Source organism: Rhipicephalus microplus, chromosome 3 (genome assembly GCF_043290135.1).
Source record: "Rhipicephalus microplus isolate Deutch F79 chromosome 3, USDA_Rmic, whole genome shotgun sequence".
In the NCBI taxonomy this organism is placed as follows: Eukaryota; Metazoa; Arthropoda; class Arachnida; order Ixodida; family Ixodidae; genus Rhipicephalus; species Rhipicephalus microplus.
In genome coordinates, this window is record NC_134702.1 from 41,278,277 (window position 1) to 41,296,163 (window position 17,887).

The window sequence follows — 17,887 nt, forward strand, 5'->3', positions numbered from 1 at the left end:
TCCCCGGGAGCGGCTTTTGTGCGACGCTCGCAGCCTTCCACCGAGAAGAAAAAATAACACCGCGGGGAAGGATACCGTGGCGCTGACGGAACAAATGAGAAGAGACGTGTGCCGCATGGCTTGTAATATACGAGCCACGGCGACTATCTCTATAGGAAGACATCGAGCGCGGGCTGTGCGTACGGCGAGCGGCTGGCTCCTTGCAGACCGCCGGTCCCATATCGAAGCGGAGAATCGCCACGTTTTCGGAAACACCTACAGCTTTCGCTCGAAGACGCCCCCCCCCCCCCCCCCGGCAGTGACGAAGAAGGGATAAAGAAAAGGAAACGGTACCCTGCTCGACTCATATCTCTCTCATCCGGGAAGATGAAAGACGAAGAAACACGATTTTAATCCCTTCCTACAAGACGTGCCGGGCGATATAGTTGGAACGCGTACTTGTCTGGAACAGAACGAAGGCTACGAAGGTTTAGGGATTGCGATACGTCCATGTGCGCTTGGATGTTTCCCATTTTACCTTCTATATGACTGCAGGTAACCCGCAGTGTTCCTATACAGGTGTTCTACATACGCGCGCGCGCCAAAGCGTATTCCAGGACAGTACGCCGAACGTTTCTTCGACTAGGATTTAAGATGGTGCCGAACTTTCTTTGCTGAGAAGCGGTATGATGAGGAGAGAGTTGGCATGGCCCTCGGCTACTGTCCTGGCACGCGCCCGCTTACGTGGGAAGGTGCGCACGTGAGCTGGGCCGCATGGTTCGGGTAAAATGCAACAGATCCGCATGTGTTCCACGTGGTGCCGGTGACTCCCCTGTCGTTTCCCGATGACATCGATATTTCTGGCCAGTTTGTTGACGATCGCGCTTTCGCCGATTAAAAAGGTATACGTGTTTATATATAGTCGGCCACAAGTATCGTCCATCCGTTAAAGAAAAAACTGCTGAAGGTCGGGAAAAGGAAAAGCCCTTCTTGGTGCTACGTGACCACGGAAGCTGGACCCTTTACTAGAACCAAGAATACATGAAGATTAGAACAAGCCAACGGCAGAGAGTCCACACACTTGTGTGTGCCACTTCCCTGTGTTTCGCCTTTTGACTGATTCACATCCTCAAGCATGCTTCCTAACCAAGATTGCAACTATTCTCCAAAAACAACAAAAAGTGAAGGGCACAGTGAAATCATCAACTACAATGACAATGAAAATGACCAAGTGTTCACGTCACGGCGACAGCATCGGTTATAAAGGTAACATCAACGACAACACGAGCGTGGCAACGTGGTGGTGACGTAGAGTATAGCCACCGAGACACGCCTCCAGACATGGAAGTTGGGACAAGTGTTTGTCGGGACAGACTTGCCGTTTTGTAACGACTGCGTCTAAATCTTGTGTTTCGGGGAAGTCTCATGAATGACATTGATCGTGAAGTTAACGACGTTCAATCACGAAAATTTCCTTTGATCTCCTTCGGTGAAATCGTTCACGAAACTGCCTTCTTTTGACATTCTTAAGACGCTGTCAGCGTTTCCATCACCCATAAAAAGTTTACATTTTCTTGCATACGAAACATTAGGATAAAACAACAACAAAGAATGTCCTATCATCACCAAAACTACCTATGCTTAAGTATACTATTTGTATGAAACGAACCCCCTCCTTGATGTCATAAGTAGCCCTAGGAACAGTAAATAAGTAAATAAAAGAAACATGCATCATCATCGTCATCATCATAATCATTTTCAGAAAATGTGAACTCCGCAGAACGAAGGCCTGTCTCAGTGAGCTCCAGTGCACCCTAGCCTGTGTGAGCTGATTCCATTTCATTCGTGCGAACTAAATACACCGCCTATGATCACGAGAGGTGCGACTAGGGTGTGTTTTGCTTCAATATAACCCAGACGTTGAGTTCAGCGCTGTATACGTTGAATATCTTAAACACGTACCCCATCAAGCACTGTATTTGCTTTTGCCAAGCGCTTGGAGGCCACGGCCGGGAAAGGAGCAGGACCACTCCCAACCAGTAGCGGCTCTGAGACGCTAGAACCTGTCTCTGAAGGCAAAGCACCACCACCACCAACAACAAAAAAGTATCCGCGGGGCGATCGCTGAGAGACGTAACAAATGACCAACGAGTCTCCGCAGACATATTGGTCTGGTTCGTATTTGCCTCCGCAAGAGGCGGCCGTTGTAATAGCAGAAACTTTCACGCTCGCCTTCGCGCGCTATCTACACATCTGCGCACACACACACACAAAAAAAAAAACAGCAGGGGTGCCGTGCTGCTGTAGGTCCGTGCCGGTAAACTGCCGGCAAATATGGCTGAAATTAATAATGCGGATCCAGTCTGCACAAACTACAGAGGAGCGGCCACGTTCAGCTGGATGAATGCAGATAGGAAAAAAAAAAGGCCAGAGAAATAAGAATGGATGATAAACGGACCATGATGGAGGACACCCTGACCCTCTTTAAAGACGTCCATTGCCGCTTTCCTCGTCGGTGGCTTTCCATTTTTACTCGAGCCGAACCTTTATTCTTTATTCCCTCCAGAAAAGTGCGAAGTGGGGTCATCTTTAACCTTTCGTATGGCGTATCGTCAAAGAAGCGGCGCCGCTTTAGCCTCGCGCTCTTTTTTCCATTTGGCTTTCCACGACTTTCTTCCTGGAATGTCTGCAGCATTTACTGCACACTCATTAAGAAGTTTGCGAAGTGCTTAGGCTCTATCCTTTGCTGCTGCTGCAGAACTTCATTAGGCTTAACTGAGATCATTAAGTAAAAGAGAAGGTTAAAAAGCTTCAACGGTGCTAGTGCATGCCAAAAAATGCCTGTAGCGTGTAAACGAAGCCATAAAAAGTCTATAAAGCCAGCGCATTAGATACCTCCTCAGTAAAATTTGCAACACAATAAGATAACTTATCATTCAGTAACACGGGGTTGTGTAGAACCTTTCGAAACTTTTATACATATAGCACACAGAAAAGTAAAAGTATACCAAGTGTATAGATTAAGAGAACGAGCTCTATTCGTCGTAATTATGGCTATGTGAGTCTCTCGCTCATCAAAATATAACTGAGGGCACGCGGGCTTTCAGTCCCCATCTCTGATGATAGTGAAAGCAGGGGAGCCCTTCCTGCTCCCCTCTATTCTTAATAGGTGTGTGTCTGGGGGCTGTCTCTCAAGACATCTCCGGGCTGCCCATGGCGCCCTGATCTCCAACCCGGCTTCGCCTTCTCTGCTAAAGCAAGGAAGAAGCGAGTGCCAGCGCGAACGGACACCCAAAACGAGAAACGACGCGTACGTAAAAGTGTTGTGTGGGTAATCACAAATGAGTATCATGATCGCTGTCTTGTGGGTGTCTGTTCCCGCTGTAACTTCCTTCCTAGTGAACTAACTCACACGATGAGTAGTATTGATGTATGACTAGTATGCCGGAGATGAAGGTGTCATTTTATTATTATTATTATTATTGTTATTGTTATTGTTGTTCTTGTTGTTCTTCTTGTTATTATTATTATTATTATTATTATTATTATTATTATTATTATTATTATTATTATTATTATTATTATTATTATTATTATTATTATTATTATTATTATTATTATTATTATTATTATTATTATTATTATTTGAGAACACAAAAAAACTCAAAAGACATTTATGAATTATTGGGATAAGCAGGCTGACAATGCCACCTAGAGGGGCAACACGCCTGCTGCTTCGGAAAAAAAAAAATTGGGAAAAGAAAGGTATTAGGAAAAAAAGGAAGAAAATAAACAAATAGAACAGACGTAAACACAATTTTAAGCACTCTCTTAGAAAAAAAAGTCTATAAACGAGGGTCCAATCTGATTTCGTTTCAGAAAGAACGTTATTAGGGCTCGTTGGTCCTGCAGGGTCCCGCCGAGAATCACATCTTTCCGGAAACAGGCAATCGTTGCAGGTCGCCGAAATAAGTTCCAAAAGTCCTTATTCCTTGATGAGCAGTGCATAGCGAAGAAGGACACTTCATAATTGGGTGGTGTCTCGCAGGAGCCACGCGACATACGAAGGGATTGTCCGCATGTCCCAAAGGATGCAATCGTTCACTCACCAACACACAGCCATCTCTTAGCTTGTATAAGAGGGCTCTATCCCGACGACGTAGTCAGCGTACACGAATACGTGTGGAGGCAACGATCCGGCTGAAATACGTGGCGCAAGGTCGGGAAAGAGAAACAAGGAGACGAGACAGACAGAGCGCCAACTCAGTGAGTTGGCGCTCTTTCTGTCTCGTCTCCTTTTTTCTCTTTCTCAACCTTGCGCTACGTATTTCAGCCTAATATGTACCAACTAGCCCAACATAACGTGCTGTTAAGCAACGATCCACTTGCGACACGCTGGTCGGGGCGCGGCTTTGTAGAAGGTGCACATGTCCGCGGATTAGCAGACGGGCGTTGTCAAACAAGGCTCGTCTCGGACGTTGTTGCACTAACAAGACCTGACATCACAGGTCTTGGCACCGTCCTCTGAAATTCTTATAATTGCGTTTTGGTAAAAATTAAATGCCGTGCGTTCCGAGTGAACCAGATTTCCCAGAAAACTTGGCGACTAAAGCCCCGTTGAAATGCCTAAAATCGACAGATACTTAATAAACACCAGATCTGAGCAAAAACCCCTGAGTGCACTTGTGATTCTGTTCGTCCCTCTATTATAGCCCTTTTATATTTACCCAAAGGCAGGATGGGATACGGAGCGTGCTACCGGTTTAACCCACCTGCCTTTACTTGCTTCTCTCTCTCTCCATCTGTTGAGCTGGCATGATTAAAAGATTTTAAAAATGAAGACAAGTCTGCGTCGTCACGCACACAGTCAAGTGCTGAAATTTAAGCCCGAAATTCGGAGATGATACATTGACCTTTATACTATTTTCTGGCAACAAACCTATGAGTGCGAAGTTGACGATGACGGAGTGCTCACAGGAAAACCTATACCAGCCCAAACTTGCTTTGCATTTCATTATTGTGCCCTTTCAAACGATGCATGACTTTTTTCGAGACGGAAAAGCAAGCTTCTCATCAGATGCTGGCCTTGAAAACTGAGCGTGCGGCACAAAAACCCATGTGACTTCGTAGAAATCAGGTGAAGACAAGGGTTATATAATATTAGCTGGGGTTTTACGTCCCAAAACCTCGATATGATTATGAGAGATGCCGTAGAAGAGAGCTCCGGAAATCTCGACCATATGGCCTTGAAAAACACCTATTTTGATCATTTATTTTCGGTAATACACCCTATACTACATCCGAATGTCGGGGTGACCTGGGCTTTTTTGGCTACGGTTTTGGTGAAGCTAATCACATGACGTCTCAAGTTGTAATCATGGTCATAAAAATCGCCTCCCCCGGTGGCATTCGTCTTCAAGTCACCATGGACAAATGCGCGTCTCTGCGAGTCCCTTCGTTCATCCTATATTGGTTCTCAAGACGGTCAGCATCCGCAGAACTCCGAAAATCGGATGAGTCGGAGTGTAGCTCATACGGTAAACGCGCGTACGCAAAGTAGGTGCTTTAAGAAGCAGCGCTCGACGTCGCATAAATATGGGGCCCCGGTCGTTTTTGTGTAATGGTGGCTATGCCTCTTCATTTTAGGTATACCACACACTAAAGCCGGATCTTTTTTTTTTCTTTCCTTCTGCCCTTTTAAGGACGTAAACGATCGCGTCTTCCTGCATCTATTAAGGAAATGATAATTTGCTCAAGCTTTTTCCCGACCGTAAATTATAAGTCGTTCCTTCCGCAAGATCGGTGGAAGGGTCGGTATGTTTGTTTCTTCGTTTAAGATGGCGGATAGGCGAGGCGCGCTACAGCCATGCGCAGTAGATATCTGCAACTCTGGACAAGTACGCCAGACTAAAACCGCTTGCAGTAACAGCACCACCACCAGCAGCAGCTGAAATGCAGACCCAATATAGCTGCGGACTTGGGCGTACGTTGAGAATTATTAGCTTTGTAAGCCCCGGTCAACGCTGTACGTTGAGAGTTTTGTTGAGAGTTTATAGAGTTTAAGCGAGGACTCAATTTACATTGATGCCTAATTATGCAGCATGTCGCGTAGATGAGTGTTCTTTCTTTCTTGCTTTCTTTCTTTCTTTCTTTCTTTCTTTCTTTCTTTCTTTCTTTCTTGCTTGCTTTCTTTCTTGCTTTCTTTCTTTCTTTCTTTCTTTCTTTCTTTCTTTCTCTCTTTCTCTCTTTCTTTCTTTCTCTCTTTCTCTCTTTCATTCTTTCATTCTTTCTTTCTTTCTTTCTTTCTTTCTTTCTTTCTTCTTTTCTTCCTTTCTTCCTTTCTTCCTTTCTTTCTTTCTTTTCTTTCCTTCTTTCCTTCTTTCTTTCTATCTTTCTTTCTTTCTTTCTTTCTTTTCTTTCCTTCTTTCCTTCTTTCTATCTTTCTTTCCTTCTTTCTTTCCTTCTTTCTTCCTTCCTTTCTTTCTTTGTTCCTTTCTTTCACCTACCATGCTTCTTGTGCGGTGGCCTACAGCGAATGCCTAAATACCAGCGCGCTATTTATCCCAATAGACGTATACAGTACGGCACGCACGTCCGAACCGGATTCCAGTAAAGCCGGCAGCGTGTACGTACACACATACGCTCCTTCCTTCAATGTGTGCGCACAAGCTACACCGTAGTGGGGCGAAAGTTTCCGTTTTCAGCAAAGACTCGAATTTCTTGTCCTTTTTTTATAATTTTTTTTTCTTTTCAAACACCACGTCGTTCGCAGGCCAATCACGTTTAGTGTAAGTACACAACAGTCGCGGATTGGCCGCGCGTGACGTGACACGGCTGTCCAGGGCCGATACCACCCAGTGCGGGTACCGAGTTGTCCTTTTTACTTCTGCCTAATTCAATACGCGGGTAGCTGAATGACCTTATCTGGAGCGAGGTGCTGGCAACAAAGAAACATTACAGAAACAACACAGTTTACTCGGGTATCAATAAAAGACAACAGAAGAACAAGAAGAAGAGTGGGAGAAGCAGGAAGAAGCTTTTTCAAGGGTCTTGTGGATATGTGTGCAAAAAACGGGAGTTCTTGTTGTGTCAAACGCGTAAACACAAAGCTTGGCCGTTATGAAACGTCCATCTCGACATTGTTACTTAAGCTATTCCAGCGATGATTTTGACAAAATACGGGGCACAAAAAAACATCACCGGACTGTACTTCTGTTTCCTGTACTCGTCAAAAGTAAACCAAGAGTAGTTGGGGCATTCGAAGTTGTATAACCGACTAAACCAATAACGTGTTTGTCAAGCAAGCTCACCTCAACATGGTACACTCTTTACAGCCTTACCTTAAGAATGGCAGACAACTGAAAATATCTTAAGAGCAAAGTTATCCTGTTGGTCCACAAGCTCCACAAGTGACAAGCAACATTCCCTTCTTCATCTGACCCCCGCTTTCATACAAGCATTTGTGCATTCGGTTCGAGCTACATTCACGTGCATTCAATTCAAATGCAAGCTGTGTCAAAAATTTATTTGACGAGTGCGTAATGGATGGTCCTTGGATTGATCGCACATCGGCTACGTTATATCGGTGACTTGGCGAGCGAGGAAGTCAAAGATTTGATCAGTGCCTCGCGTAACCCCCTATGTTTTGGGGTACCCACCATGAGAAGCCATGCTGTGGAGGTTCGCTCTATCTACTATCCGGTATATCATACCTGGCTTTTATCATCTTATACAAAGCCTGCATTATAAGAGGGCGTTTATGATAAAGAAAGTATAGTACAGCGGAATCCCGCTAATGTGAGTCCACGTGATACGCTTTTCGTGATTGTTGGTTTCTTCCTATTATTTTCATTTTTCGTCTGCGAAAAAGGAAGGAAGTGGGGTCATTAAAGAGTCACGTTAACTCTCTTTTTGGAGTACCACAACTCTCAGACGGGAGTACAATGATATCCAAAGGGAGTCCACGGGTCTCTTTAAAGAGAGTAATACATGTCGCAAGTCAGGAGAGACAAGAAAATGTCAAAAGCCCTTCCATTTTTCTTACGCTACACTACAGCAACACCGCAGATGAAACTCCATCAGGTAATAACTGGGCGAGACACTGACACATCGCCGACTCGGAGATATGTCTTTGCATTGCGATTCAGTCCGCCACAGAGCTTGCCTATTTTCGTACTTTCTTTGGAGCTTGTTGTGGATATTACCCTATTCGGAATATACTCTTTAGCTCCTCGTTTCCACTGGTGATTGCATCGGTAAAGTGCCACTCTATTTCGCTTCGTGACACATGTACTCGAGTCTGTATTGGCGTATCGTCGGCATCAGATAAAGAAAATAGGAGATACCAGGAAACGTGAAATCAGAACACTTACCAACCTCTATAGAACAAATCAGAACACTTGCCACCCGGCATATATAGTGCGATTGGCTATCTGTACGTGGCCGCCTTTTTTCTTAAAAAAAAAGCTTCGTGCATATACCGAAATACACGTTTTGTAGTCGATAATCTCCTTCCTGTAACGAGTACACACAGAATGGCGTGTAAACGGAACCGAGCAATCGCACTAATCACTCCGTATACTAATTCGCGTTTAATTTAGGTATATTGTGCGTAAGTACATCCTGCTACGCTGGCACGTGCCCTGAGGCATGTCACAGCAAGTCCGGCGGTCAGTGCATGTGGAGCGGATGTCAGCGTTATCGCCAACTGCTTCGGAAAGACCACTTGGTGGAAATAGACTCCGCGCCTTCAGTTTCCACCGTGCCAGTCATTTTTTTCTGCCGATTTGCATAAAGAACTGCTAAGCGAAAGAATAAACGTGTGATGCTAATCTTCTGCTTAAGCTATACGGCCTTACGGAGTCTCTACCTCGACTCATTGTCCTTTACTTCGTGCGTTTGTTTTTATAAGTTGCCATCGTCTCTTTGCAGCCCATTTTCAAATCCACGGGCAGACCAATTATATCTAGTGTCTGTCTTCCATGAAAATACCAATGTCCCTACACGACGGTAGTACTTCGAGTGATCTGCAGGGCCATAAATTTGAGTGTGTCGCTAAAGATTCTAAGAGGCAGCCTCTGAGAAATTTAACCATAGTCATGCAAGCAGGGATGTTTATAAGCGCAGTACACCCTGCGCCCCCTTCTATCGGTAAAGTTAGAAAGAAAACAAGGTCTACAATAGATTCAAAAACGAAAATGGAGAGATGAAGAGCATTTCACAACTGCCTGTGATGGTCCGTCGTTTCGGGGGCATAAGTGGCAAGTAATAAAATGTTCTTCAAGTACAGCATGAGGAATCCCATTGCGCCTTTATGGGGGGAAAAAAGCAAGCGCGGTCGTAACCCTTCATGTTAGACAATGCAAAAAGTCCGACTGAATAAAGGTACAAAGCAGAATTAAAGGTCAGTGGAGGTGCAGGGGGGGGAGGGGGGGCTGCCCTCACCTTTCCTGTACATACGCCTATGAAAGCAGCAGAGGGTTTTTTTTTCCTTTGTCAGAGAATATTCTGTTCACAAAGGAGCCTGGTAAGCACGGCCTATGTGATGCCATTGTCTCAAACTTGTTTGTTGTGTCTTTAATATAAATGCAGCAAGATGAGATGCCAACTAGCAATGAGACATTCGTAAACAGGATTTGCGTGCTGAAGACGACGTTTAAACAAGCGGACATTTCGCTCTCTCTTTTTTCTTTCTTTTTTTAGAGGTGAAACTCCTCTTAGTCTAACCTTGTCACTGATCACGCGTAAGCGAGAGATGAAGAGACGAGAAAGAAATCAAGGCACAAGAAATGGATGACTATTTCTCGTCTTGTTTCCTAGATGGCGTTATTCTGCCACTACTCTCCGAATGGCTGCTGAGCGCGCTTTGCCGGAGTGCGCGGAGAACGAGTGCCTCTCTCAGTGTCATGGATAGTCGCCGTACGTGGCAGACCGTTGGTGGCGCGTGGACGAAGCGGAGAAACGGGTGCGTTGAAGACGCTTGTGCTCACCTTCGATGGCTTGCGTCTCGTCGGTGTTAGCCGCGCGCCGTCTGCATTCTCGAACGCGATCGAACACATGGACGCATGTAGGAACGGACGGACACACGGATGGATGGATAGAGGGACGCTTCTCCCCACTCATCATCATTCCCTCCTTGGATATGCTATGGTATTTTCAAAGGCTGCAGACTGCTGTGCTGTAAATTGTCAGCGTCTGGAACCAACGGTAGGCACATCCAGCGATCCCCGATGCACGTGTATAGCTCTTGTATTTCCCCAGTGCTACGTACTACCCCGATAAGACTACCGAACTGCAGGGCCGAAGTTGCATGCTCGGGTGACTCGGATCTTTATTTGGTATTCGGGTCATTGCCGATACGGCAAGTAAGCCTTTGCTTCAGACTGGTACAGTGGGCCCCAAATATTTAAGTCTACTGACACAGACACTTCGGAAAGGTTTCCAGACTCAATGATCCTGCGCGAGGCTGAATCAATGAATATCACTAAGATATGCCACAATTATGCAAATCACAGTACATTTATTGATAATTATTTGGGTTTTACGTCTCAAATATGATTATGACAGATACCGTAGCGGAGGCATTCAAAACGTTCGACCACCTCGGAACTCTATAGCATTTCTAATGCATCGAAATGCGACTGCCGCGGCCGATATTTGTTTTCGAGACCTTCGGGTTAAAGTTCGAGTGCTGTAATCGCTAGACCACAATAGCGGTGTGGGATATTTGCAAAAGTACAATCGTTTCCTGTTCCATTGCCCGAACGCGCTAACTACAGGTTGATTCATTAGCATTTCGCAGCCTCGCACATTGTGCGCAGGTATGCGCTGCCTAGCGACAAGGACGTGTATTTTGACCTTTTACCAGTCACAGGTACTCACATGGTTTCATTCCGCCGCCCCTCCCCCCTATCTCTCCCACCCTCCTTTATTCCAATGTATTGTTGTCCTTTGTTCAGTTTGGTCGCTCTTTTTCGAAGTCGGACTGAATGGCGGCATCCGTCCTTGGTCTACATCCGGCCCTGACAACACGCACCGTAGCTTCGCCAGTTCCGGTGTATTTACCACGCTTTATAATTTTTGTTTGTACCGCTTATATCCTTTTTTTTGCCACTCGACACCAACGCGCAGATCAGTGCTGCTTTTTTTTGTTATTTTTCGTGCACCGTCCCGTTTCAGCGTGTAGCATGAACAGGCTCTCGGATATAGTGTGAACGACGAGGCCACCGGCACAGCGACCATTCTTCAACTGGAGCCTCCACGCGAAGGTCACATGGTTTCAATAGCGTGTGACGGCTATCACCTGCGCATGCGTCGCGTCGCCGTTAGTTTGTGCAGTGATCTGAAAGCCGTAAAATGAAAATCAACGTTAACCGCATAGCTGATGTTAAGTAATTGTTAATAAATAATTGTAGGCGTTTAGCATCCCGAAACCACCATATGGTTATGAGAGACGCCGTAGTGGAAGGCTCCGATAGTTATGACCTCCTGGGGTTCTTCAGCGTGTACCTACATCTAAGCATACGGGCCACTTCAAACTCAAATTCAAAGAGCTTTAGATATATGAATACGCCAATGTTTGCGTTAGCGTTTGTCGCCACTGCGCATGCGTTCTACGCTTTCCGCTTGCGGGCCCCCGTTAACTTATGGAAAGAAACGGCATCTTTATCTTTTCGTGCGCTATTCTAAAACTGCTTATTAAAGTACGTGAATTCACGCAGGGCATCACTGTTTAACGTCATTAATCAAGAAACCTGGTAAAACCGAATGACTCGCGCTCACTGTACGGAGAATGAAAAAAAAGCAAATGCATCGAAATCGACGGCTACTGACCTTGCGGCGACGTGGAGCACGGTGTCTCCGTAGGCGTCTCTGTCGTCAGCCCGACACATGGTGCGCGCGAGCAGCCAGCGCAGCGCCCGGGTCCTGCCGGCCGCCGCCGCCTCGTGCGCTGCCGTGCTGCCGAAGGTGTCCCTCTCGTGGGGCCGAAGACCCGCCGCGAGCACCAGGAACCGAAGCGTGCTGACGTGGCCTCCCCTGGCCGCGTAATGGGCGCACCCCGCGCCCGCCGAGTCACGCACGTGCCGCAGGCTGGGCTCGGCGTGACCCCGACCCAAAGCACCGATGCGGTGACGCTGCTGCATCCACCAGAGGGCCGAAACGTCGCCCCGGTACGAGGCTACTAGCGCAGGGTGTATCATGACTCGGTAATTGTTCCACCGTTGCCCCTGGTAACGTACAGTCAGGCCATCTGGGGCAACGCTTGAACCGTAGCACAGTAGTGTATTTTGGGAAGATCGTCCTGGTAGATTCAATAGAACACGGTAGGATTTTCCGATATCATAGGCAGCTTGAATTCAGCTCATGTAGTATCCTTTGCTAGCGTACGACCATATCCCATCAGCAGCAGTTCAACGAAGCACCATCACGAAGTAGTAGTGACCCATCTATTTTCTGGCAGCACCTTCGACAAGGCTGTCGATGTGCTACAGAGAACATGTAACTGGATGCTTGGCAACCTCAGGAAAGGACGGAGCTGTACGAAGAGCGGTACCCAGTCGTGGTGCGACCAGAAGTAACTCACTGATTTTATACTTGCAGGAAGCCTCCAGGATCGGTTGAACTGAAAAACTTGCAGCTTACTGAACTCTACGGTTGCTGGACACCCAGTGGGCTATCAGCGACAACGAAGTGCCAATGAATTTCACAGAAGCCCTTGGAGTGTTTTGTTAAAACTTATTCAACCGAACTTCCACGATGAAACCACACCATCGCCACACGTGTGTAAAAATACCACCACTGGACGAAGTTTCTTAAGAAGACCTCGCTGTTGTTCTGCAGAGGTTAGGACACTTTCAATAGTGACGCGGATTTATGGTACACTTTAAGCGCACCTGAATGAGCAAGCGTCCTAGCGTTCTCTCACCGAGTCAGGTCATCCTTAGGGATTTGCCGATTTGCCTGCATGGTTCCTCTTCTTTCTTCTCTGTAAGGTAATCATTCTTCTATCAGGCCGTTCCAGTCCACGATATCTCTTCGCCGTGACTTGCAACTATAGGCCTGGACCTGTAGTAATAAAAAAATGCATTAAGAATAACCGGTGCGCTATACGGTGAAGAGCAGTTATTTTCATGTCGTGCGCGAGGAAACTAGGAGGGAAAGGTCAGGTATTTTTGCAGGCTTGTTTTTTTTGTTATTTTCTCTAATTTCGGTAGCTGAGCTTGAACATCGACGAATACTTAGCCTCTTGGTGGGTAACTAATGTAAGTACGGCCTCCACCCGGCGTGGCCCGCACGTTGTAACAAAATGCGAAGGTAACAAAAGAGTTACCAACTCATTAAGTGCTACTGACCTCAGTAACCTACTAACGGTACTGTCGAAATGTTCACTTGCGAATTAACGTTCATCATCTCACAATCGTTCACCTGCGCGACCTTCGATGGCAATGAAGAGGTAGAGAATAATAGAAAGGCCGGGTCGCTAATCAAGGCTGAGCGCCTTGGCTGGTTATACTGCCCTGGAAAAGGGGAGGAAAAACTCTGACCATTTCAACCTCGTGAGACAATGTTGTATTCGTCATTTATTTCGTGTAAATATTAATAGATAGATAGATAGATAGATAGATAGATAGATAGATAGATAGATAGATAGAAAGATAGATAGATAGATAGATAGATGGATAGATAGATAGATAGATAGATAGATAGATAGATAGAAAAATAGATAGATAGATAGATAGATAGATAGATAGATAGATAGATAGATAGATAGATAGATAGATAGATAGATAGATAGATAGATAGATAGATAGATAGATAGATAGATAGATAGATAGTCAGTCTAGATTGTTTGATTGATTGATTGATTGATTGATTGATTGATTGATTGATTGGAACCATCTAGAAAGTTTGGGCTACAACAGGAGCGATGTAGCGACTGGCTCCGTATTAGCAGAGTCCTTCAATGCTTTGTTATTAGTTTCGGCTACTCGTGCTTCCAGATCTTCTTCTCCCTCTTTTCCTTTCAACAGTGGAACAATTATGCTTTTGTTATGTCATTACGGGTTCGCGGAAACAATTGTCATCATGAATGGTATTTACCAATGTAGCGCATTCAACGTTGCATCTCAGCCGGCGCGCGTTCTCTTCGTCCTTCTCTTCATCTCTCGCTTCGCTTCCCGAACACGCACGTGCGCCCGACGCGTGCACTCCCGCGTCGCCGGTTTGTCCGGCGTGGGATGGAATAACTCAGATTCGTGAGCGCATGATTACCGAGAGAAGAGGAATGGAACGGAATGAAAAAATTGGCCCGAATCCGCATGTTACACTGCAAATGCCGTCAAGGAACGAAAGTCTTGCGTCTGGGCAGAGTGAACAAAACGTTTACTTGATGTTCCGCGCAAGAAAATCGGTGAATGGTATTCCGGAGGCACTGCGTTAGAGCGCCTCGAGCGTGTAGCGAAGGCGAACGAGCGCATCGAGGCACGTTAAGGACCATAAGGCACGTTAGACACCAGCGCCACCTAGCAGTTATCTTCAAAAACGAAAGCGTGCGCGCCCGCGGAGAAAGGTGCGCTCCAGTCTCGGAGGTGATAAGGTGTAGAACGCAAAACAACGAGCAGGTGCCACTACCATGTTGTCGTAGCAAAGCGTTAGAAACACCTTTTTGAGCATCGCGTTGCACTGTCAGCGCAGCGTGATAAACGCTACCGTCCTAAGAGTCACTTGTGTGAGCCTCTTCTAGTATAAAGGCAGTCATAAACATCGACGTGTTGTTATGGCGCCTCAGATATGCGCAATAATTGCTTTTTAATTGACCATCGCACAACTACGAATGCTAAACCTTGAGCAATATTGGTGGGCGCTGTGGTTGGGCTCGGCCGTTTGATGCCATTTGAAGTATCAATAAAAGTGGACCAACATACAAATGTAAAGAAAGACAGACCAAATTTTTTTTTTTGCTTAAGGTCCCCAAGAAAGACCACCATCTTTAAAAGCTTTATTTCAGTCCTGCAGGACGCGCTTAGCGCGTAACGGGCGTCTCCCACGTAGGGACCGATGGGGAGTACCTGGCGGTCACTTCGTGGGTCTGCTGGACGGCCCATTGCTGGTCGGCGAGAAGTGAGCTCCTGAGGGACCTCTCCCCCGTATTTGAGGTAGAGTCGGGAGGAGTTGTTCTACACTCCCAGACCATGTGTGCGAGTGTCGCTGTGTGTCCACATGATGGACATGTGTCGCTGGCGTTTGCATCAGGATAACAAACGTGAAGCGTGGCAAGGTTTGGGTGCGTATGTGTCTGTAATAGGCGTAGGGTTAATGCCTGCAGTCTGTTAAGTTTCACATGGGGGGGGGGTGAAAAAATGCGGCTTTCAAGGTAGAAGTACTTTATGTCATTGTACGTAATGGGTGCATCCCGATTAGTCTCTAACTCAGCAAGACGGGGTTGCCCTGTGGTGGTGCGGTCGGTAAGTGCGCGCGCTGCATCATGGGCGATCTCGTTGAGGTTGGATAGGGCACCCGGCACCTGGCCGAGATGGGCGGGGAACCAGATGACAGTGTGGTGCTTCAGGGCACTCGGGTCCGCTCTGCGTAGGATACGTAACGCCTAGTCGGAGATGACTCCACGTTCGAAGGCTTTGATGGCCGGTCTGGAGTCGCTGTAGATGAGTTCCCGTTCGCTGTTGAGCATAGCTATAGCTATAGGTACTTGCTCCGCTACTTCGGCGTTTTGGGTGAGGATTGTGGCAGAGTTGAGAATCTGCTGCGCGGATGATATCACGACCGCGGCGAAGGCTCGGTTGTTGTGATAGGCAGCGGCGTCCATGAACGAGACGTTGTCCGCTTCCATGTCTATGCGCTTGAGAATGGCGGTCGCCCACGCAAGGCGCCTGCCTCTGTTGTATTCAGGGTGTAAATTTCTCGGAATGGGAGCTATCGTCATAAAGTGGAATGGGAGCTATCGTCATACAAGACGCAGCAGGTTGTCTTCTTTGAAGCCATGGTGCCCGTTGGCTACTCTACGTACGAGTTGTATGGCATTCTCAGTCTTAGTCCTGAGCTTGTGTACTGTTCGGGTGTTGGCTCCGCGGGACTCGATGATCATGCCAAGGACCTTGATTGTGTCTACCCTGGGTTCTGTACGACCATCTTTGGTGTGGAGGGTAATATTGCGTTCCGCTGGAAGTTTCCACCCTTTGGGCTTGGCACCCCGGTGTTGGGGGAAATATATCAACAGCTCCGACTTCGCCGGTGAGCACCTCAGGCAGGACTCGGCGGTGTTGATAGCCTCTTGCAGAGCGGACTCAATGAAGCCATCCGACCCAGTGGACCACCATATGGTTACATCGCCTGCATAGATAGTGTGGTTTAGCCCATCGATATTCGAAAGTCGTCCGGAAAGCCCGATCATCACAAGGTTGAAGGGCGCGGGCAAAAGGACGGATTTCTGAGGAGTGCCCCGCTGTCCGAGCTCCACTTCTTCCGACACTAGGTCTCCCGCACCGAGGACGGCTCTGCGTCGAGTGAGAAAAGAGCGGATAAAGTAGTAACATCGATGACCTAGGCCGAGGGCTGCAATCGCTTTCAAGATTGACGAGTGCGTTGTGGTATCGAATGTCTTTTCTAAATCGAGAACGAGTATTGCACGAAAGTCCCGAGTGTTTCCGCCATCTAGAATTTGATGCTTTAGGAGTAACATGGCGTCATGAGTGGATAACCCTGGTCGGAAGCCAATCTTGTGGTGCAGGAGGCAGTCGATATCTACGAGGTATCGACCAACCCTGTTGAGGACGACGTGCTCAGCCACCTTTCCCATGCACGACGTGAGAGATATGGGGCGTAGGTGATCTAGGCTCGGTGCATTTCCCGGTTTGCGTACGAGAACCGTGTGAGCTAGTTTCCAAGCATAGGGTATCGCACTCTTTTTCCATATTTCGTTGATGTTGTCGGTGAGGTAAGTAACGGAGGGACCGTCCAGGTTGCGTAGGAGCTTGTTGGTGATGCCACCGGGGCCAGGGGCTGAGCGGCCATTGAGCTCATGGAGAGCTCGGCGCACATCTTCAATAGAAAAGTCGGCGTCTAAGTTGGTGCTGTCGCTGCCAGAGTGATCGGGGTGAGTGGTCACAGGGCCCGTGCGAAGCGGGAGATATTTCTCCACGAGGTTCCTGACATCTTCCGGTGATACTGTCCGATTAGCTTGATGAAGTATCTTCACGATCGAATGACACTGATTGATTTGACGGATATGTGGGGTTTAACGTCCCAAAACCACTATATGATTATGAGAGACGCCGTAGTGGAGGGCTCCGGAAATTTAGACCACCTGGGGTTCTTTAACGTGCACCCAAATCTGAGTGCACGGGCCTACAACAGAATGACACTGATTCATGCGGGTGTTGGTTTCATCGAAAAGGTGTTTGAGTAAGTTCCACGTTTTGCCATTACGAACCTGACCATCAATCGAATTACAAACTTCATCCCACTGCTGTTTTGAAAGGATGCGGCAGTGGTCCATTATGGTCTTGTTCAGCTAAGATATGCGTTTGCGTAGCCTCCATTTAAGGCGCTGGCCCTTCCACCGGGCCAATAGAGACTGTTTGGCCTCGAGTATGGGGGCGAGACGACTGTCCATCTTTTTGGTTGGAAGGTCCGTACTGATAGTTTTGGTTGCCTTGTTGACGTCAGCTTTAAGCTGGGCAGTCCACGTCTCGAGGATTGGTGGGGTATCGGGAGGAGGTCGTTCTGCGCGGGTCTTACGAAGGATGTCCCAGTCGACCCACGTGTACGACGTGTACGAATTGGCCTTCCACTGAGAGAAAGGAAGAATTATATAGACAGATATAGAAAGAGATAAATTCTTGAAAAAAAAACATTCCTTGACGAGGAGTTATTCGAACCCGCGTATCCACGA

The 17,887-nt window shown here is 47.1% G+C and overlaps 1 protein-coding gene across 1 annotated transcript in view; it reads right to left on the reverse strand.

Moving 5' to 3' along the window:
- Positions 1 to 12,468, reverse strand: part of LOC119176002 (uncharacterized) — a 353,641-nt gene extending 341,173 nt beyond the window's left edge. Inside the window, exon 1 of the mRNA XM_075889318.1 lies at positions 11,812 to 12,468. Coding sequence (XP_075745433.1) covers positions 11,812 to 12,179 — 368 coding nt within the window. The 5' untranslated portion in view covers positions 12,180 to 12,468. The remainder of the gene's footprint in view (positions 1 to 11,811) is intronic.
- Between the last annotated feature and the right edge of the window lie 5,419 nt (positions 12,469 to 17,887).